Source organism: Pezoporus wallicus, unplaced genomic scaffold (assembly GCF_028554395.1).
Source record: "Pezoporus wallicus isolate ANWC-B61680 ecotype Strahan unplaced genomic scaffold, APGP_CSIRO_Pwel_v1 contig_8294, whole genome shotgun sequence".
Classification (NCBI taxonomy): Eukaryota; Metazoa; Chordata; class Aves; order Psittaciformes; family Psittacidae; genus Pezoporus; species Pezoporus wallicus.
The window spans coordinates 1-19,231 of record NW_026638138.1 but is presented as its reverse complement, the minus strand read 5'-3'; the positions used below and the strand labels follow the sequence as shown (position 1 = coordinate 19,231).

Sequence of the window (19,231 nt, the reverse complement as noted above, 5' to 3'; positions counted from 1 at the left end):
AGTGGCTCCATGAAGGGAGACAGGAGAGAACCCTGGGTGCCACCATAAAGGGGGGGGGGGAACGACACCCACTTTGGGGCAGAAATCCCCCTTTTTTCCTTAGCTGGAAAACCAGGAATGAGCCCAAAGGCAGCACTGGTGGCCCCTTATCCCATCCTGGGTTGATGGGGACCCACCAGAGCTCAGCCCCACACCAGGGTACCAGAGTGCTTGGGTCTTTATTGAGAGGCCCCGGCGGCGTGGCACCGGCATCACCATCAGTTGGTGGAGGGTCTGTGGAGGGGAGAAAGGCAGTGAGGGAAGGGACCCCCACAAAGGACCTCAGTAAGCACCCCCATACACCCCCAAAACACTCCTGTACCCCACCAAAGCCCCCCTGGTACCCACCAAAGCACCCCAGTACCCCCCAAAGCCCCCCTGGTACCCACCAAAGCACCCCAGTACCCCCCAAAAGCCCATCTGTAACCCCCAAAGCCCCCCTAGTACCCACCAAAGCACTCCTGTACCCCCCAAAGCCCCCCTGGTACCCATAAAAGCACCCCAGTACCCCCCCCCCCACTCACTTAGCCCATTCCACGTTGAGGATGAGGTGGTCGTAGCCGAAGCCGGACACGCCGGCAATGGCCCGCGCCGCATCCTCGCGCCGGTGGAAGCTGATGAAGGCAAAGCCCTGGAGCGGGAGGAAGGCAGAGGGTGAGAGGAAGCAAAGTTGGGAGGGGAGGGGGGGTGTCTCCTTTTGGACCCCCCCATCCCAAAGGGGATGCCCCCACCTTGGACTGCCCCGTGGTCTTGTCCTTGGCCAAGTAGATGCGGGAGATGGAGCCGAAGGGGCGGAAGAGCTCCTGGAGATCGGTCTCACGGGTGTCCTCGGAGAGGTTGGTGACACGGATGGTGGCGTTGTCATCGGCTGTGGGGAAGGGGAGGGTGAGGAGGAGGAAGGATGGGGACAGGGAAAGGATGGGGACAGGGAAAAGGATGGGGACAGGGAAAAGGATGGGGACAGGGAAAAGGATGGGGACAGGGAAAAGGATGGGGACAGGGAAAGGATGGGGACAGGGAAAGGATGGGGACAGGGAAAGGATGGGGACAGGGAAAAGGATGGGGACAGGGAAAACGATGGGGACACGGAAAGGATGGGGACAGGGAAAAGGATGGGGACAGGGAAAGGATGGGGACAGGGAAAACGATGGGGACACGGAAAGGATGGGGACACGGAAAGGATGGGGACAGGGAAATAGCAGGACAGGAGAAGGATGATGATGAGGATGGGGAAGGGTGAGGAAGGACAAGACAAGGATGAGGATGGGGAAGGGCAAGGATGAGGAAAGGGAAGGCTGAAGGACGAAGATGGGAAGGATGGGGACAGGGAAATGACAGGAGAAGGATGAGGATGAGGAAGGGTGAGGAAGGACGAGGATAGGGAAGGCTGAGGAAGGCTGAGGAAGGCTGAGGAAGGCCGAGGAAGGCCGGTGCTGCCCTCACCCCTGCGGTTGGGCTGCATGGACTCCCCCCTCCGGCTGGCTCCATCCCTCAGGCTGGGCGGGACGTACTTGCCCGTCTTGCTCTGCTGCGCCTGCACCGGCTCCGGCTCTGCGGGGACGGGAACATCCAGCGGGATTCGAGCCTGGAATAGGCCCCGGAACAAACCCCCCCCCCCCCCCAAGGCCGGGTCCCACCTCCAGGCAGCTTCTCCTTCTCCCCTGTGGACAAGCCCAGCTGCTCGGCCAGCTCCTTCTGCATGGGACCCAGGGTGTCCTTGTAGGGGCAGCGCGTGGTCCAGTGGTCCCCTTTGCAGATGCGGCACGAGACGATCTTCTGGCCCTTGAGCTTGTTCATGGGATCCTCCTCCTCCTGGCAATTGAGGTCCTGGAGGGACACAGGGAAGGGTGCTGAGCCCCACAGCACCCCCATAGCACCCAGCACCCCCCCCCCCCACCTCAGCACCACCCAACCCACCTCCTTGCTGGTGATGAAGGTCATGAAGACGTCGTCGCTCACGGTGGTGGTGGCCACGTTGGGGCCGGGGGCATCGAATTCGGAGTTGCCAAACTTCTTCCAGTTCTGGGCAGGGAAAAAGGTGGGAAGAGGGGAAAGGTCCAATATGGAGCAGTGGGAATGGGCAATGGGAAGAGGGGAAAGGTCCAATATGGAGCAGTGGGAATGGGCAATGGGAAGAGGGGAAAGGTCCAATATGGAGCATGGAGCATGGAGCCCCACCTCGGAGTGGGAATGGGCAGTGGGAAGAGGGGAAAGCCCCAACATGTGGGAATGGGCAATGGGAAGAGGGGAAAGCCCCACCTCGGAGTGGGAATGGGCAGTGGGAAGAGGGGAAAGCCCCAACATGGAGCAGTGGGAATGGGCAGTGGGAAGAGCCCCAACATGGAGCAGTGGGAATGGGCAGTGGGAAGAGGGAAAGGTCCAATATGGAGCAGTGGGAATGGGCAATGGGAAGAGGGGAAAGCCCCACCTCAGAGTGGGAATGGGCAGTGGGAAGAGGGGAAAGCCCCACCTCGGAGTGGGAATGGGCAGTGGGAAGAGGGGATAGCCCCAACATGGAGCAGTGGGAATGGGCAGTGGGAAGAGCCCCAACATGGAGCAGTGGGAATGGGCAGTGGGAAGGGGGAAAGGCCCAATATGGAGCAGTGGGAATGGGCAATGGGAAGAGGGAAGAGCCCCAACATGGAGCAGTGGGAATGGGCAGTGGGAAGAGGGGACAGCCCCACCTCGGAGTGGGAATGGGCAGTGGGAAGAGCCCCAACATGGAGCAGTGGGAATGGGCAATGGGAAGAGGGGAAAGGCCCAACATGGAGCAGTGGGAATGGGCAATGGGAAGAGGGGAAAGGCCCAACATAGAGCAGTGGGAATGGGCAGTGGGAAGAGGGGAAAGCCCCACCTCGAAGTGGGAATGGGCAGTGGGAAGAGGGGAAAGCCCCAACATGGAGCAGTGGGAATGGGCAGTGGGAAGAGGGGAAAGGCCCAATATGGAGCAGTGGGAATGGGCAATGGGAAGAGGGGAAAGACCCAATATGGAGCAGTGGGAATGGGCAGTGGGAAGAGGGGAAAGGCCCAACATGGAGCAGTGGGAAGAGGGGAAAGCCCCAACATGGAGCAGTGGGAATGGAGCTGAGGGGGGACTGGGAGGGAATGGGGAGAAGCAGAGGGCTGCGAGGTGAAGCAGCTCCTGCTGCAGCAAATTCCCTCCTCGGTATTCCCATGGGAGAAGCTCACCTTCCTCCGGGCCACCGCCTTGGAGGCCTTCCTGGTCTCCATGCGGAAGGTGCGGATGATCTGCAAAGGTGCCAAAGGCTGGGAATTATCCCCCAGGGTGCTAACTGGGGGGGGCTCATGTCCATAGGGGACATCCCTAGGGATAGGGGACAGCCTATGGATAGAGACATCCCTAGGGATAGGGGACATCCTATAGATAGGGACATCCCTAGGGATAGGGACATCCCTAGGGATAAGGGACATCCTATAGATAGAGACATCCCTAGGGATAGGGGACAGCCTATGGATAGGGACATCCCTATGGATAAGGGACATCCTAGAGACATCCCTAGGGATAGGGGACAGCCTATGGATAGGGACATCCCTAGGGATAGGGGACATCCTATAGATAGAGACATCCCTATGGATAGGGACATCCCTAGGGATAGGGGACATCCTATGGATAGACATCCCTAGGGATAGGGGACATCCTATAGATAGAGACATCCCTAGGGATAGGGGACATCCTATGGATAGACATCCCTAGGGATAGGGGACATCCTATAGATAGAGACATCCCTAGGGATAGGGGACATCCTATAGATAGAGACATCCCTACAGATAAGGGACATCCCTATGGATAGGGATAAGGGATATCCTATGGATAGGGACATCCCTAGAGATAGGGGACATCCTATGGACAGGGACATCCCTATGGATAGGGGACATCCTATGGATAAGGTTAGGGGCCATCCTATGGATAGGGATAGAGCACATCACTATGGACAGGGGACATCCTATGGACAGGGACATCCCTAGGGATAAGGATAGGGGCCATCCTATGGATAGGGCCATCCCTATGGATAAGGATTGGGGGCATCCCTATGGATAGGGATGGACGCTTGTGGGGACAAGGAGCTCAGGACCCCGCCGCTCACCTTCACCTTGCTCCCGTCCTCCTCCTCCCGGTACTCGGTGACGGTTTTGATGTTGCCATTGATGAGCTCCTTAGGGGAAGGGAGAGCTGCTACAGCACCTCCAGCTGGGGGGCACAGGGATCCCCATGAGCTGCTCCAGCACCTCCGGGGGGCATAGGGACACCCCTAAGGCAGCTCCAGCACCTCCTGGGGGGGGCACAGGCGCAACCCAACCCGGTGCTGGTGCCTGGTTACCGGCATCTCTTCCTGCTGGGATCTTTAGATCCAAAGGGTGACATCACCCTGGCCCCGGTGACATCACCCTGGCCCCAGTGACATCACTTACAGGCACAGTGATGTCACTCCTGGTTCCTGTGATGTCACCCAGGCACCCATGACGTCACCTCCCATCACAGTGACATTGCCCCTGACCCCTGTGTTGTCACTCCCAACCCCCGTGACATCACTTCCACCTCCAGTGACGTCACCCTGGGCCCTGTGATGTCACCCCAGCTCCAGTGACATCACCCCTGGACCCTGTGATGTCACCCCAACCCCAGTGACATCAGCTCCAGTGACGTCACTGTGACCCCTGTGATGTCACCCCAGCCCCTTTGACATCACCCCTGGCCACTGCGCCATCACCCCCCCCACCACTCCTTTGCCAATTCCCACCACTTTGCCTCCAGCTCCATCCTCTTCCTGCCCCAACGTGTCTCTTTCCCTTTTCCCACCCCATTTTCACCCCAAACCCCCCCCCAACCCCTGCTTCCCGCCCCATCCGGCGTCATTCCCAACCGGTCAAGCCGGTTCGGCGCTCCCGGCGCTCCGTGGGGAGCTGAACTCCCGGAGCTTCCGCCACGGCCCCTGGGCAGCGCCCGCACCGCCGCGGGCTCGGCCGCCTTGGGGTCGCCCACGGTGAGTCCCCCCATGGAGCCGGTTGGGACAGGACGGGACAGGGGGAAACTGAGGCCCTGGAGCGCCACGGCCCCCACCCGGGAATGGGGGGAACGGGTGCCGGCGCCGCCGCACGCCCCTGGCTCCGGCAGATGGTGAAGCGCTCTCCCCGCCCCGTTGCCACGGCAGATTTTTGGCACAAAACCCCCGTTTTCCTTCACTTTTTCCCAGCAGCCTCAAGCAAAGTGTTGGATCTGGGGGGGAGGGGGAAAATCCCGCCCCCCCCCCCCCTTCAGCCCAGACCCCAGAACAGCCTCTTTTCCCCCAGATCCGGGTGCCCGGTTGTGCCATTGCCCGCTCTGGCCACCCCCCCTTACCCCTCCCTCCTGCAGGTTCCTTCCCACGGAGGGGGGAGCACCCCAAGACTGTGCCCTCCCCCATCCCCAGCGAGGTCTGGGGGGGCTACGATGTCCCTCATCCCAAAGGGGTGGTTGGCTCCACTTCCTCACCCGCTCACGCGCTCCCGTTATCTCCGGTGTCACCGGAGTGGTGACAGCACGAGGGGGGGGTGACACCGCTCGGCGCTGGCGCTTCCCTCCCCATGGGGGCACCCCCATAAAGTGCCCCTAAACCCGTGTTTACTGTGGGGGGTGCTTTTGGGTTGCAGCGTGGTTGAGGTTTGGGGGTTCCCCCTTGGTGGAGGTTTGGGCTCCCCACCTTGTTTTAGCCATGGGTTGAAGGTGCCGCCGTTCATTTTGGGGTGAAATGAGGGTGTTTTGAGGAGGGGGCAGCCATGTCTTTGTGTTCCCCCTTCTGAAGAAGGGGGTGAGACCCCATTGCCCGACCCCCCCTCCGTCGTCCCCCCAAAACCCCCCAAAGTCAGCCCGAAACCACGGCGCTTGCGTCAGGTATCGGGGGCGGCTCCCGGCCTGCCCGGGCGCGGCACATGGACACGGCATTCCCGGACTTTGCTCCTCCAGCCCCAGCACCACCGCCTCTGGAACCCCTTTGGGAATCGTACGGGGGGGGACACACCAAACCCCCCCCCCCCCTTCCCAAGTTCATTGTCCCATCGGTGTCCCCGCAGCCCGGGGAGGGGAAGGGCGTCGGGAAGCCCAACATGCTGCGGGGCCGGAACTCGGGCAGCGCGGCAGAGGAGCAGCCCCACATTGGCAACTACCGGCTCCTCAAGACCATCGGCAAAGGCAACTTCGCCAAGGTCAAGCTGGCCCGGCACGTCCTCACCGGCAAGGAGGTGAGTGCCAGGGACAGCGCTGCTGCTGCCACCGTGGCACCGGGACCGGCGCCTGCGCCTCGGCCGCGAGTGGGGACAGCCCTGGGCTCGTGGTGCTCGCCTTTTGAGGGCCACCGCTGGGATGGGTTCGTGGTCCTTGGCCTGTGGGTGCCACCGCGGCGTGGGGACGGTTATGGGCTCCTGGTCCTCACCCTGTGAGTGCTGCCACAGGGATGGGCTCATGGTCCTTGTCCTGTGAGTGCCACCATAGTGAGGGGACAGCTCTGGGCTCCTGGTCCTTGGCCTGTGAGTGCCACCATGGGATGGGGATAGTTCAGGTGGTTCTCATCCTGTGGGGACAGCTCTGGGTGCTGTGAGTGCCGCTATGACACAGAGATGGGCTCCTGCTCCTCAGCAGTGAGTGTCACTGTGGTGTGGGGACAGCTGTGGGCTTCCAGTCCTTGCCCCATGAGTGCCACCACAGGGATTGGCTCGTGATCCTTGTCCTTTGAGTGCCACCACAGTGTGAGGACAGTTCGGGTTCCTAGTCCTTGTCCCGTGGGTGCCACCACAGGGATGGGCTCATGATCCTTGTCCTGTGGGTGCCACTACTCGGTGGGAACACTTGTGGGCTCCTGGCCCTGAGTGCCACCGTGGTGCAGGGATAGCCCTTGCCCCGCAAGTGCCACCACAGTGTGGGGACAGTTCTGGGCTCCTGGTCCTTGTCCCATGGGTGCCACCACAGGGGTGGGCTCGTGATCCTTGTCTTGTGGGTGCTACCACATGTGGGGACAGCTCTGGGGCAATGCTGCTCCCCTGCCCCTCACCTCTCCAGCGCCAGCACAGTGTAAGGATGCTTGGGGACATCCCTGACACACACACCCCACACCCCCCCCCCCAGGTTGCTGTGAAGATCATTGACAAGACGCAGCTCAACTCCTCCAGCCTACAGAAGGTCAGAGTGCGGGGCCTGGGGTAGGGGGGGCACAAGGGGGATATTGTGGCATCTCCCACCCCCCCTCATCCCCCCTTTTCCTCCCTGTTTACTCACAGCTCTTCCGGGAAGTGCGAATAATGAAGGTCCTGAACCACCCCAACATAGGTGAGCCCCCCGCTACCTGCGCACCGGCACTTCCTGTGTCCCCCCATCACACCCCACCGCCCTTGGGGGGGGTCTCCCCTTTCTTCAGCCCCACTTTGTCCCCTTTGCAGTGAAGCTCTTCGAGGTGATCGAGACGGAGAAGACGCTTTACCTGGTCATGGAGTACGCCAGTGGGGGTGAGCAGCAGGGGGGCAGCAGGCAGGGAACTGGCAGAGGGGGTGCAGCAGGCAGGGACCAGGCAGAGCTGCCTCTCACCCCCGTTGTGCTCCCCCCCAGGTGAGGTGTTTGACTACCTGGTAGCCCACGGACGCATGAAGGAGAAGGAAGCCCGGGCCAAGTTCCGACAGGTCAGGAGGGGAATGTGGGTGTGACACCCCTCAGCAGGGTTTGGGGACCCCCCTGTGTCCCCAGGGGGCTGGGGATCCCCCCCTGACACCCCCCTCTCCTGCAGATAGTGTCAGCCGTGCAGTACTGCCACCAGAAGTTCATTGTCCATAGGGACTTGAAGGTGAGGAGCCCCCCACTTGCACCCCTTGACACCCCGGGATGTCCAGTAGCACCCAGGGGTGCTCCCCACACCCTCCTGACCCCAGGGTGGCATCTGGGTGTTCCTGGGACCCCCCCAGGGCAGCACCCAGACACGCCTGAGACCCCCATGGCTGCACCTACGTGTCCCTGGCACCTGCTGGGAGGTGCCAGCAGCACCCAAAACCCCCCTAACCCCCTTTTGGGTGCTCTCCTTCTGGGCCAGGCCGAGAACCTGCTGCTGGATGCCGACATGAACATCAAAATCGCTGATTTTGGCTTCAGCAACGAGTTCACGTTTGGGAACAAGCTGGACACGTTCTGTGGGTCCCCCCCGTACGCAGCCCCCGAGCTCTTCCAGGGCAAGAAGTACGATGGGCCCGAGGTGGACGTCTGGAGCCTGGGGGTCATCCTCTACACCCTGGTCAGTGGCTCCCTGCCCTTCGATGGGCAGAACCTGAAGGTAAGGCCCGGTTTTGGGGGTCCCGGGGGGATCCCTGGGGGGGTTGTGGTGTTCCAATGGGTGTTTCCCACCTCAGGAGCTGCGGGAGCGGGTGCTGCGGGGCAAGTACAGGATCCCCTTCTACATGTCCACCGACTGTGAGAACCTGCTCAAGAAGTTCCTCATCCTTAATCCTACCAAAAGGGGCACCTTGGAGGTGAGGGGGGTGGTGGGGTGGGCAGGACAACCATGGGAGCACCCCCAGCAGGGTCCTGGGCACCTCCAAGAGCACCCCAAGATCCCCAGCATGGTGCAGGTGCATCCAACAGTATGGTCCTGGGCAACCTTGAGACCTCCAGGGCACCCCCAGCATGGTCTTGGGAACCCTCAACGTGGTGCTGGGACCCCCCAGAGTGGTCTTGCATGGTCCTGGACACCCATAGCACCAACCAGGGACCCCCAGTGTGATCCTGGACACCTGTGGGACCCTCCAAGCACCCTCAGTGTGGTCCTGGGGACCCCCAACTTGATTCCAGCTACCTTGGACACCCCCAACCCCCCCATGTGATCCTGGTCACCCCCAAGAGCACTCGGGACCTTCTGGTCACCCTATGGTGGTTCTGGGACCCCCAAGCCCCCCCTTTGGTGTCCTGCCCCTCGCTTGCAGCAAATCATGAAGGACCGCTGGATGAACGTGGGCCACGAGGACGATGAGCTGAAGCCCTACATGGAACCTGTGCCAGACTACAAGGACCCCCGGAGGACAGGTAGGGACCCCCCCACCGTGATGCTTTGAGGGGTAGGGGGTCCCCCATATGTGGGGGTCCCGTTGAGGCCTGTGTCCTCCCCCTCCCAGAGCTGATGGTGTCCATGGGGTACACGCGGGAGGAGATCCAGGAATCCTTGGTGGGGCAGAAGTACAACGAGGTGATGGCCACCTACCTGCTGCTGGACCACAAGAGCTCGGAGGTGCGGGGCCAGTGGGGACACCACAGGGGTGCAGGGGACATGGGGACAAGAGGGAGAGGTGACCCAGGGGAGAGGGGATGTGGGTGGGATGGAGCGGGGGGGGACATGAGGAGGGACATGGGAATGACAAGGGACAAGGAGGGGACATGAGGGTGATGGGGACAGAGCAGGGGATGTGGAGGGGATCTGGGGACAAGGAACATGGGAATGACAGAACATGGACGGGAGCACAGTGAGAGCATGGATGGGATAGGGAGCAGAGGGGTTGACATGGGAATGACAAGGAACATGACAGGGCTGGGGGGACACGGGGACAATGAGGACGGAGGCATGAGGAGTACGGGGACATGGATGTGACAGGGAGCACAGGGGCTGACATGGGAATGACAACATGATGGGGCTGAGGGGACACAGGGACAATGAGGACGGAGGCACGAGGAGTACGGGGACGTGGATGTGACAGGGAGCACAGGCGCTGACACGGGAATGACAGCATGATGGGGCTGAGGGGACACAGGGACCATGTGGCACGAGGAGTGCGGGGACATGGATGTGCTGGAGCAGAGGGGCTGACACGGGAATAGCAAGGAACATGATGGGGCTGAGGGGACACAGGGACCATGAGGGAGGCATGAGGAGTGCGGGGACATGGATGTGCTGGAGCAGAGGGGCTGACATGGGAATGACAACATGATGGGGCTGAGGGGACATAGGGACCATGAGGCACGAGGAGTGCGGGGACATGGATGTGCTGGAGCAGAGGGGCTGACACAGGAATAGCAAGGAACATGACAGGGCTGAGGGGACACAGGGACCATGAGGCACGAGGAGTGCGGGGACATGGATGTGCTGGAGCAGAGGGGCTGACATGGGAATAGCAAGGAACATGACAGGGCTGAGGGGACACAGGGACCATGAGGCACGAGGAGTGTGGGGACATGGATGTGCTGGAGCAGAGGAGGGGGTGTCCCCATCCCCAGCTGTGCCCGGTGCCAGCGCGTCCCTGGCCCTGCACGTGTCAGGTCCCCATCCCAACGCTCCCTCGGTCCATGCTCCCCCATGTCCCCACGTGTCCCCCTGTGCCCCCCCCATGTCCCAGTGTACCCCCTTGTCCCTGCAGCTGGAGGAGAGCCTGTCCCTGAAGCCCCGGCCTGCCCCGGAGGTGGCCAACAGCTCGGGGCCGTCCCCAGCGCACAAGGTCCAGCGTAGCGTCTCCGCCAACCCCAAACGCCGCGTCAGCGACCAGGGTGAGCCCCGCCACGGGGTATGGGGGGGGACAAGGGGGGTACCCCCATCCCATGGTGGAAAGGGGGGCTCCCAGGTATGGATCCCTTAAGGGGGTCCTGGAGGTGCAGAGATGGGGGGTCCCTATGGGGTGGGGAAGCGCACATCCCTGAGGGTTGGGGTGGGGGTGAGGCGGGAGGTCCAAGTGGGGTGATGTCCCCATGGGCCCCCCCCTCATTTTACCTTCCTCCTCCCCCAGCCGGCCTCTCCATCCCCACCTCGGCCTCCTACTCCAAGAAGACGCAGGCGGCCAACGCGGAGAACAAGAGGGGGGGGACAGAGGAGGAGGGGGGGCGCCGGGCGGGCAGCACAGCCAAGGTGCCCCCCAGCCCCTTGCCCGGCCTGGAGCGAGCCAAGGGCACCCCATCACCCTCTACGGTCAGTACGGGGGGGGGGCACCCATGTGTGGCACCGGGTGGGGTGCGGGGGGAGAATCCTTTGTGTGATGGGGCCGCACCCCTGCAGAGTGCCCTGGTTCCCATGAGGGACCCCAAACACCCAAGTCCTCCATTGGAGGGGGGGTCCCCATACCACCCCCTCCCCCCTTTTCATGTCTCCATCATGTGACCCTCACCATGTCCATCCCCCCCCAACAGAACAGCGTCCTCTCCACTGGCACCACACGGAGCCGGAATTCGCCACTACTGGATCGAGCCAGCCTGGGCCAGAGCTCGCTGCAGAACGGCAAGGACAGGTACAGACCCCCCCCGCACCCCAAACCCTCCCGACCCCCACACCCCATCCCACCCCCAGCCCCCGCTTTTCTCTCCTAGCCTCCCCACGCCGGGCTGCCGGCCCTCACCCGCCGCCCCCCCGGCCCCCGGCGCCCCCCCCCGCGCCCGCCAGCACCCGAAAGCCACCGACGCCAACTGCGACCCCCCCCGGCCCAGGCAAGGCCCCCCTCCCACCTCCTTTGTCCTATGGGGGGGTCACCCTCTAGGGGGTTTTGGGGTGTTGTGGGGTGGCAGTGGTTCCCTCGGGTGCTGTGGGGCACCTGCATGTCCCCAGGGTGCTGTGGGGTGCCAGCATGTCTCTAGGGTGCTATTGGGTGCTGGCATGGCCTCTGGCTGCTGCTGGGAGCAGTGGGGTACTGTGTGTCCTTGACAGGTCCCCAGGCGGCTGTGGGGTGCCAGCACATTCCCAGTATGCTGTCAGGGGTCCCTGGGGTGCAGTGGGGTGTCCTTGAGGTTCAGTGAGATGCTACGGGGTGCAGTGGTGTACCAGTGTGAACCCGGGGTGCTGGTGTGGCCGTAGGGTGCTATGGGGTTCTGTGGGGTGCTCGTGTCCTTGGGGTGCTGCTGTGTGCTATGGGGTTCAGTGGGTGTCCCTGGGGTGCACTGGGGTGCTGGTGTGTGCTATGGGGTTCAGCAGGTGTCCCTTGGGGTGCAGTGGGGTGGTGGTGTGTGCTACGGGGTTCAGTGGATGTCCCTGGGGTGCAGTGGGGTGCTTGTGTGTGCTATGGGGTTCAGCGGGTGTCTCTGGGGTGCTTGTGTGTGCTATGGGGTTCAGCGAGTGTCCCTGGGGTGCTGGTGCGTGCTGTGGGGTTCAGCGGGTGTCCCTGGGGTGCTGGTGCGTGCTGTGGGGTTCAGCGGGTGTCCCTGGGGTGCTGGTGCGTGCTGTGGGGTTCAGCGGGTGTCCCTGGGGTGCTGGTGTGTGCTGTGGGGTTCAGCGGGTGTCCCTGGGGTGCGGTGGGGTGCTGGTGCGTGCTGTGGGGTTCAGCGGGTGTCCCTGGGGTGCGGTGGGGTGCTGGTGCGTGCTGTGGGGTGCTGTGTGTTGCCAACCCCTCCCTGCTACACGTTGGGGTCCCCGGGCTGCCGTGTTGCTCCCCTTGCCCCCCATTAACCCCCTTCCCTCGCCCGCAGCGCCCCCGGGCGGGTCCCGGCCGCCTCCCCCTCTGCGCACAACGTGAGCCAGGCCGGGGGGGAGCGGCCCAGCTTCCCGCGGGGGGTCTCGAGCCGCAGCACGTTCCACGCGGGGCAGCTGCGGGGCCGCGAGCAGCCGGGCCTGCCCTACGCGCTGCCCCCCGCGCCCCCCGGCCTCGGGCCCCCCCCATCGCCCTCCGGAGCCAGCCAGGGCCGGCGCGGCCCCCCCGGCTCCAGCCTCTTCAGCAAATTCACCTCCAAGTTCGTGCGGAGGTGAGCACCTGGGGGTGGGAGCGATGGGGGCAGCCCCGTGTGTGTCCCCCCCGTGTGTGGCTCCTCTGCCTGTGACCCCCGGGCTGCACACGTGGACCCCTGCGGGCCCTCTCTGTGCGTGTGTCCCCTGCCCCGTGTCCCCTTGTGCCTCCAGGGCTCCTCTGTGCATTCCCTTGTCCTCATGTGCGTCCGCTCCATGTGTGTCACCGGACACGGCACCCTGGGGACCCTCCGTGTCCCTTAAGGGGTCCTCTGTGTCCCTCTATCACCCGTCCAGGGCCCCTCTCATGTCCCCCCCCCCGGGGATGCTCTGTGTCCTCTCCAGGTGTTCCCTTGTCCCCATGTGTGTCCCTTCCGTGTCCCTGCCCTGCCCCAGGGGTCTTCTGTGTCCCCTCTGTATGTCCCTCGGGGGAGGGGGGGTCTCTGTGTGTCCCCATGCTCCTGCATGTGTGGCCCCCCTCAGGATTCTTCCATGTCCCTTGTGTTCTCCCCAATCCCCTCCTATCACCCCACTGTGTATTCCCCCCCCATGTCCCCTCCTCCCACCCCTTTGGGGACGCCCACCCCCCCATGTCCCCTCCTGTTCCTGGGTCACCCCATAAAGCCAGGGAGGTGACAGCTTGGGTTGTGGTGGGGATTCATCCCAGCTTCTCCTGCTGCCCCCTTCTATTTGGGGTGGAGGGGGGGGTGCTGAAATGAGGGTGGGGGGGTGACATCCAGATTGGAGGGGTCCCTCCCCTCTTCCCTCCCTTCCCCCCCCCCCCCCAACGTCGCCCTTCTCTTCTGTTTGTCGTTGTAGAAATCTGTCTTTCAGGTTTGCCAGAAGGTAGGGTGCTGGGTGCTGGTGTCCCTGTGGGTGCTGGTGTCCCCTGGGTGCTGGTGTCCCTTGGGTGCTGGTGTCCCTGGGTGCTGGGTGCCACCCCCCCGCATGTCCCCCAAGCCCCCCCATTGTCACTGCACGGCCCCGCATGGCCCCGGCCCCGCTCGGCTGCTGCTGTTGTGTCCCTGTGTGTGTGTCCGTGTGTGTCCCCCTTGTCCCATCCCCTGTCCCCACCCCCGTGCTGTCTGGGTGCTGGGTGGGGGGGAGCTGCTCCCATTCCCTCCCCCCATCCCCCCCCTCATTGATTTCACCTCCCCCAAAATTCTTGTTTCTCGAGGAACCCGCACGAGCCCGAGAGCAAGGACCGGGTGGAGACGCTGAGGTGAGCGGGGGGAGGACGTTGAGGACACCCACAGCACCTCCACAGTGCTCCTGGTGCCATCCATGGGGCACCCAGGACCTCCGTAGTGCCCCTGGTGATGTCTGTGGGGCCCTTGTGCCACCCAGGGGTTTCCATAGTGCTCCTGGTGGCATCCATGAGCCACCCAAGGCCTCTGTACTGTTCCCAGTGACGTCTTTTGGGTCCCCAACACCTCCATACTGGTCCTGGTGTCTGTGGGGTTCTTGTGCCACCCAAGGAGTTCCAGTCCCTGACTCCAGGGAGTCACGGTGACACCCAGGATCCTCCATACTGCTCCTGGTGCCATCCGTGGGCCACCCCATTGATCCTGATGCCGTTGCCAGGCTCCACCACCCCCCTGATCCCATTGTCCCCCCCCTCGCAGACCCTCGGTGGCTCCGGACAAGGACCCGCGGGACGGCGCCAGCCGTGACGTCAAGCCCCGTTCCTTGCGCTTCACGTGGAGCATGAAGACCACGAGTTCCCTGGAGCCCGGCGAGATGCTGCGGGAGATCCGGAAGGTTCTGGATGCCAACAGCTGCCGCTGCGAGCCCCAGGAGCGCTTCGTGCTGCTCTGTGCCCACGGTGCCCCCGGCCACGACTCCTTCGTGCAGTGGGAGATGGAGGTTTGCAAACTCCCGCGGCTTTCCCTCAACGGCGTCCGCTTCAAGCGGATCGCCGGAACCTCCATGGCCTTCAAGAACATCGCCTCCAAAGTGGCCAATGAGCTCAAGCTCTGAGCCCCCCCGAGGGCGGACACGGCAACTGGTGTCAAGCACCATCGACCAGCGGCAGCAGGCGGCAACCGGTGTCAACTGGCATCGACCAACGGCAACTGGTGTCACCCACCCCTCGCCTTGGGGATGACGCCATGGCTCGAGGAGGAAGGGAACCTCCAAGGGACCTCTGGGGCCGTTCTGGATGGATTTTGGGGACCTCTGGGGCCGTTGGGGCATGGGATGGGGCCATCCCGAGCGCTGGGGGTGGCTCCAGGGGGCCTCCTTGGTGGTCCAGGGACCTCCTCGAGCTCATCCCAGGTGGCCGAGGCACCGCTGGGGACATTGTGACATAGGACGGGGCAACCTGGGGACTTGTGGGGACATCCTCAAGAGACCTCTGGGGCGTTGTGGGTTTTGGTGGCTGAGACCCCTCTGGGGCCACCCCCGTGGGCATCCCTGGGGGCCCAGGGACATCTCGCATGGTCCAGGGCCTCGTGGGGGTACCTTTGGTGGCCCAGGGCCATGGGGGGGATCCTGGTGGCCCAAGGCCAAGGGGGAGTGCTCTGAGGTCACGTGGGGACAACCCAGAGTCTCCCTGTCCCCAGGTGACCCCACGGTGGCCTTGGGGGGTCCTGCCCTTCCCTCTGCACTCAGGAAGGCCCCTGGGGGAGGGTGGGGTGGGGTGTGATCACGTGACCTGCTGTAGCCCCGCCCCCCCTCCGCAGGCCCTGCCCCTGCCCGGCCCTGGGGGGGGCAGGTTCTAGAGTAAAACCTTTCCAGAAAGATCCTTGACTCTGAGTGATGCCACCAGTATGGACCAGTACAAACAAGGGCTCCCGGTACTGGCCCAATACAAACCAGTGCTTCCGGTGTAGATCAGTACGGAACAACGCTCCCATGTTGGACAAAGACTCCCAGTACAAGCCAGCACTGCCACTGCAACCCAGTGCTCCCAGTTCATCCCAGTCCCCTCCCAGTGTTCCCAGTGCTCCGGCTCTAGTAAAATACCTTTATTGCAAACACACGCTGGGGGTCCCCCCGCCCAGCAGGGGGCGCTCAGCGGGGCGGGGCGTGCCCGGCAGCGGGGGGGCGTGGTCTGGTGGCGGGGGCGTGGCCAGGCCGGAGCAGAGGGGGCGGGGCCCGGCCCAGCGGGAGCCCCGGCGGGGGGGGAGGGGCCGGGCGGAGGAGGGGAGGGGGGGGCTGCGGGGGGCGCGAGGGGGACGGCGGAGGGGGCGGGGCCGGGCGAGAGACCCCGGTGATCTGCACCTGCGGGAGAGAGGCGGGGTCAGGCGGGGGCAGGACGTGATTGGCCCCCGCTGGGGTGGGCGGGGACGGGAGCGGGGTAGGGAGCGAATGGGACAGAGCCTGGGGGAGGAGCCAAGTCACAGTGGGCGGGAAAGGAGCGAAAGGGGGCGTGGTCCCCATTGGGCGGGGCTTGTCCCTGTTGGGGGTGAGCCGGCGCAGAGCCACGGATGGGGCAGAGGCGGGGCCATCATCTGAGGGGGCGTGGCCAGGACTGCACCCCGCTCCCCCCACAACCCTCCCCCTCTCACCTCTTCCTCCTCCTCCTGCTGCTGCCGCCGCTGCCCCTGCAGGGGGGGTCCCGCGGGGGGCTCGTCCCTGTCCCCCCCACGGAGCTCCCGCAGCAGCCGCGTGAGGCCCAAGCGGCGCCGGGTGCCCCCCACGAAGCTCCGGACCTGGGCCGGGGTCTTGTTCCCCAGGACCCCCGCCACTGCCGGGAAGTCGCGGCCGTAGCGGCGCAGGGCTGGGGGGGGGGGGGAGCAGTGGGTCAGGGTGGTAAAAGGGGGCTCAAGGGGGTCAATGAGGGATGGGGGGGGGTCCGTTAGGACAAGGGGGTCAATGAGATTCATGCATCAAGGAGGGTCTCACCCTGCACCACCAGGAGCTGCTCGTCCATGGTCCAGCGGGAGCTGAACTTGCCAGTGCCCTGCGGGGACAGGGGGAGTGTGGGGTGATGTGGGGCAGGACCGAGGGGACACCGTGGAGCACATGGGGACACCCAGGCACCCCCAGGCCCACCTCGGGTGGGCGCAGCCCCTCCACGCCGCCCTCCAACGCCTGCTTGAGGCCGCTGTTGATCTGCTTGATCCGTTGCACCTATGGGGGGGGAACGGACACACACAAACCCCAGGAGTCACCCCCAGCTTAGGGGGCACCCCCTGGATCCCGGGGGGGGGGGGGTCAGGTCCGTACCTGCCGCTTGAGGGACACGAGCTGGCAGTCGAGCTGGCGCAGGCCCGCGGCGCCCAGCTCGGGGTTGGAGGTGACGCCGGCCACGGCCTCGCGGCTCAAGTGCATCCCGCGGGGGGGGCGGCGGCGGTGCCGGGGGGGGAGGTGGTGCCGGTACTGAGCCTCCTTCCGGGTGCAGGGTTTGGGGTACGGTGGCTGCAATGGAGGACGTGGGGGTTCAACGGGGGACACTGGGACACCCCCGAACCCCTTGGGACCCATTGTTCCCCCCCCCGCCGCCTTCAAACCTCTTTTTTGGGGTCCACTGCCTCCATGTCCCCATCGAGAGCGGGGTGGGGGTCGTCGGTCTCGTCGTTGCTATGGAAATGAGGCCAAAAAGGGGGGTTTTGGGGGACTGGGGACGGGTTTTGGGTGCTGGGGGTGGATTTTAGGGTGCTTAGGGTTGGTTTTGGGTGCTGGGGGAGGGGGGGGTACCTGTCTTCCCGGTCCTTGCGCCCCAGCAGCCTCCGGGCCTGTCTGTCCATGACGCTGGTTCGGGAGCGGGTCTTCTTCCAGGAGTAATAATACTTGACCAGGCTCGGGATGAGCTTGTCGGGAAGCTGGGAATGGGCAACGGGGTGGGGGGACGTGGGGGGGGGTGGGGGGTGAGTTTTGGGGGGGTTGGGGTGAAGAAGGGGAGGGGAAGGGCTTGGAATGGGGGGAGCCCCATGGGAAAGGGGGAGGAAGCCACCTGAAATCGAGGGGTGGGTTTGGAAGACGGGGGGACCCCATAAATTACAGAGGAGAAATGGGGGAACCCTCTTAAATGGAGAAAAAGGGGTAAAAATAGGGGGCGAGCCCTTAAATAAAGAGAGGGGAGATGGATGGAACAGGAAATATGGGGGGGATAGAAATGGGGGTGAATCCTCTAAAAACAGAGGGGGGGAAATGTGGACCCCTGGAATTGGGGGAGGGGCACCTACAGAAATGGGGGGGGCACCACTTGGGGCAGGGCCAGGGGGTGGCATGTACCATCTGCTGGGGGGGGGGGGGGGCAGGGGATGGTATTTACCCCATGGGTGGCATTTACCATCCGCTATGGGGGTGGTTCTAAGGTTGGCAGGTACCATGTCCTAATGGGGGGGCAAGGGGTGGCACCCCCTATGGGGGGGTGAGGGTGGCACCTACCACCCCTAAAGGGATGGGGAATTGGGGCGGCAAGAACAACCTCAACCCCATGGGGGGGGGGGGCCCTGGTGGGGTCCCATAGGGGTAGTGACCCCCAGCCCAGAGCCATGGGGATGGATCCAAACCCTGTGTCCTCCCGTAGGAAGGGAGGTGTGGGTTTGGGGGGTGAATGGGGAGGGTTGGGGTGAATGGGGGGTCTTGGGGTGAACGGGGGTGTTGGAGGTCCCTCACCATTTGCTGGATGCGGGCAAAGCTCTTGCCATGGAAGCTGAAGGCCTGCTCGAAGAGCACCTTGTCCTCCACGGTCCACTCGTCCGGGAAGGGGGTGAAGTTGGCCAGGTCAGCCAGGGACTTCTCCACATCGTGCTTGTGCCACAGCAGCATTCCCAGAGCCTGGAAAAGGCCGGGGGGAAGGGGGGTCAGGAAAGGGTTGGGGGCAGCACCCTGGGGGGGTTTGTGTGGTTTGGGGGGGGGCAGATGTACCTGCTCGATGTTGTAGCCGTGTTTGTCCTTGGCCATGGCGATGTATTTGTCCACTGAGGGGTTAACGGGGGGGTGAAAGAGGGATTAAAGGGGGCGTTAGGGGGTTATGGGGGGGGTCATGGGGAAATAGGGGAGGTAAAGAGGGTTTTGGGTGGGTAAATGTGGGGGAAGGGGGGCTAAGGGTGGGGGGAAAGGCGGTTTTGGGGGTTATAGGGGGATTTATGGGAGGTTTTGGGGGGTTATGGGGGGCTTACAGAGGTAAAGGGGGCGTTCAGTGGGTAAATGAAGTGGTTGGGAGGGTGAAAGGGAGGTTGGGAGGGGGCAAAGAGGGAGTTGGTGGTAAAGGGGGGGTCAGGGGGTGGGAAACGTCCCATAACCGCCCCCGCCCCCCCCCTGCCGCCGAGGGACCTCCGGATTTGCTCTGGGAGGGGGCTCACGTTTGGCATCAGAGACGCAGTGGTTGGGGGCCCACACCAGCATCCCCTTCAGCTCCTTGTTGCTGTAGCGAGCCGGGCTCTCTGGGGATGGGGGGGGGGACAAGGTCAGAAACGGGGACACCCCCCCCCCCACCTTGTACCCCCATAACCCCCCCTCCCCCGATGGTCCCTACCTGGTTTGCAGTCAGGAATCACCGCTTGGTAGTCAGCCCCGACCCGGATCATGCTGTCTGGGGAGGGGGGGGAGAGGGAAAGGGGGGAAATATGGGGGTTAATGGGAGG

At 63.8% G+C, this 19,231-nt stretch overlaps 3 protein-coding genes across 6 annotated transcripts; 1 reads left to right on the top strand and 2 right to left on the bottom strand.

Moving 5' to 3' along the window:
• Positions 1-235: 235 nt before the first annotated feature.
• Positions 236-5,056, bottom strand: EIF3G (eukaryotic translation initiation factor 3 subunit G). The gene is made up of 9 exons (XM_057409666.1): positions 4,888-5,056; positions 4,146-4,249; positions 3,229-3,288; positions 1,957-2,061; positions 1,677-1,866; positions 1,483-1,590; positions 771-907; positions 564-670; positions 236-273 (listed from the first exon to the last, which is right to left on the bottom strand). The coding sequence occupies exons 1-9, from the start codon at positions 5,054-5,056 to the stop codon at positions 258-260; spliced, it is 996 nt and encodes a 331-aa protein (XP_057265649.1). The 3' UTR covers positions 236-257.
• MARK2 (microtubule affinity regulating kinase 2) lies at positions 5,018-14,756 on the top strand. Of its 4 annotated transcripts, XM_057409669.1 has the most exons (19): positions 5,018-5,042; positions 6,109-6,276; positions 7,157-7,210; positions 7,309-7,357; positions 7,468-7,533; positions 7,634-7,704; positions 7,809-7,865; positions 8,109-8,345; positions 8,422-8,541; positions 8,992-9,091; positions 9,181-9,293; positions 10,414-10,540; positions 10,777-10,955; positions 11,174-11,271; positions 11,351-11,467; positions 12,440-12,712; positions 13,512-13,538; positions 13,870-13,914; positions 14,318-14,756. In XM_057409669.1, exons 2-19 carry the CDS (start codon positions 6,142-6,144, stop codon positions 14,670-14,672), a joined length of 2,223 nt encoding a protein of 740 aa, XP_057265652.1. In that variant the 5' UTR covers positions 5,018-5,042; positions 6,109-6,141; the 3' UTR covers positions 14,673-14,756. The 4 variants fall into 4 exon arrangements, with proteins under 4 accessions (XP_057265652.1, XP_057265653.1, XP_057265654.1 ...); XM_057409670.1 differs by lacking the exon at positions 13,512-13,538 and having other exon boundaries at positions 14,318-14,755; XM_057409671.1 differs by lacking the exon at positions 11,351-11,467 and having other exon boundaries at positions 14,318-14,754.
• Positions 14,757-15,707: 951 nt separating this feature from the next.
• On the bottom strand, positions 15,708-19,179 carry RCOR2 (REST corepressor 2). Its single transcript, XM_057409668.1, has 11 exons — positions 19,123-19,179; positions 18,950-19,030; positions 18,513-18,565; positions 18,261-18,422; positions 17,337-17,461; positions 17,150-17,219; positions 16,866-17,057; positions 16,692-16,769; positions 16,542-16,599; positions 16,205-16,416; positions 15,708-15,917 (listed from the first exon to the last, which is right to left on the bottom strand). Exons 1-11 carry the CDS (start codon positions 19,172-19,174, stop codon positions 15,708-15,710), a joined length of 1,293 nt encoding a protein of 430 aa, XP_057265651.1. The 5' UTR covers positions 19,175-19,179.
• Between the last annotated feature and the right edge of the window lie 52 nt (positions 19,180-19,231).

Coding starts and splice junctions, on each gene's coding strand:
- EIF3G (XM_057409666.1), bottom strand. CDS start 5,056: ATGGGGGGACTCACCGTGGGCGACCCCAAGGCGGCCGAGCCCGCGGCG. Junction 3,289..4,145: donor AGGACGGGAGCAAGGTGAAG/GTGAGCGGCGGG, acceptor GCACCTTTGCAG/ATCATCCGCACCTTCCGCAT. Junction 1,867..1,956: donor CCTTCATCACCAGCAAGGAG/GTGGGTTGGGTG, acceptor GTGTCCCTCCAG/GACCTCAATTGCCAGGAGGA.
- MARK2 (XM_057409669.1), top strand. CDS start 6,142: ATGCTGCGGGGCCGGAACTCGGGCAGCGCGGCAGAGGAGCAGCCCCAC. Junction 6,277..7,156: donor ACGTCCTCACCGGCAAGGAG/GTGAGTGCCAGG, acceptor CCCCCCCCCCAG/GTTGCTGTGAAGATCATTGA. Junction 7,705..7,808: donor CCCGGGCCAAGTTCCGACAG/GTCAGGAGGGGA, acceptor CCTCTCCTGCAG/ATAGTGTCAGCCGTGCAGTA.
- RCOR2 (XM_057409668.1), bottom strand. CDS start 19,174: ATGATCCGGGTCGGGGCTGACTACCAAGCGGTGATTCCTGACTGCAAA. Junction 18,566..18,949: donor CTGCGTCTCTGATGCCAAAC/GTGAGCCCCCTC, acceptor TTAACCCCTCAG/TGGACAAATACATCGCCATG. Junction 18,423..18,512: donor ACGGCTACAACATCGAGCAG/GTACATCTGCCC, acceptor GGCCTTTTCCAG/GCTCTGGGAATGCTGCTGTG.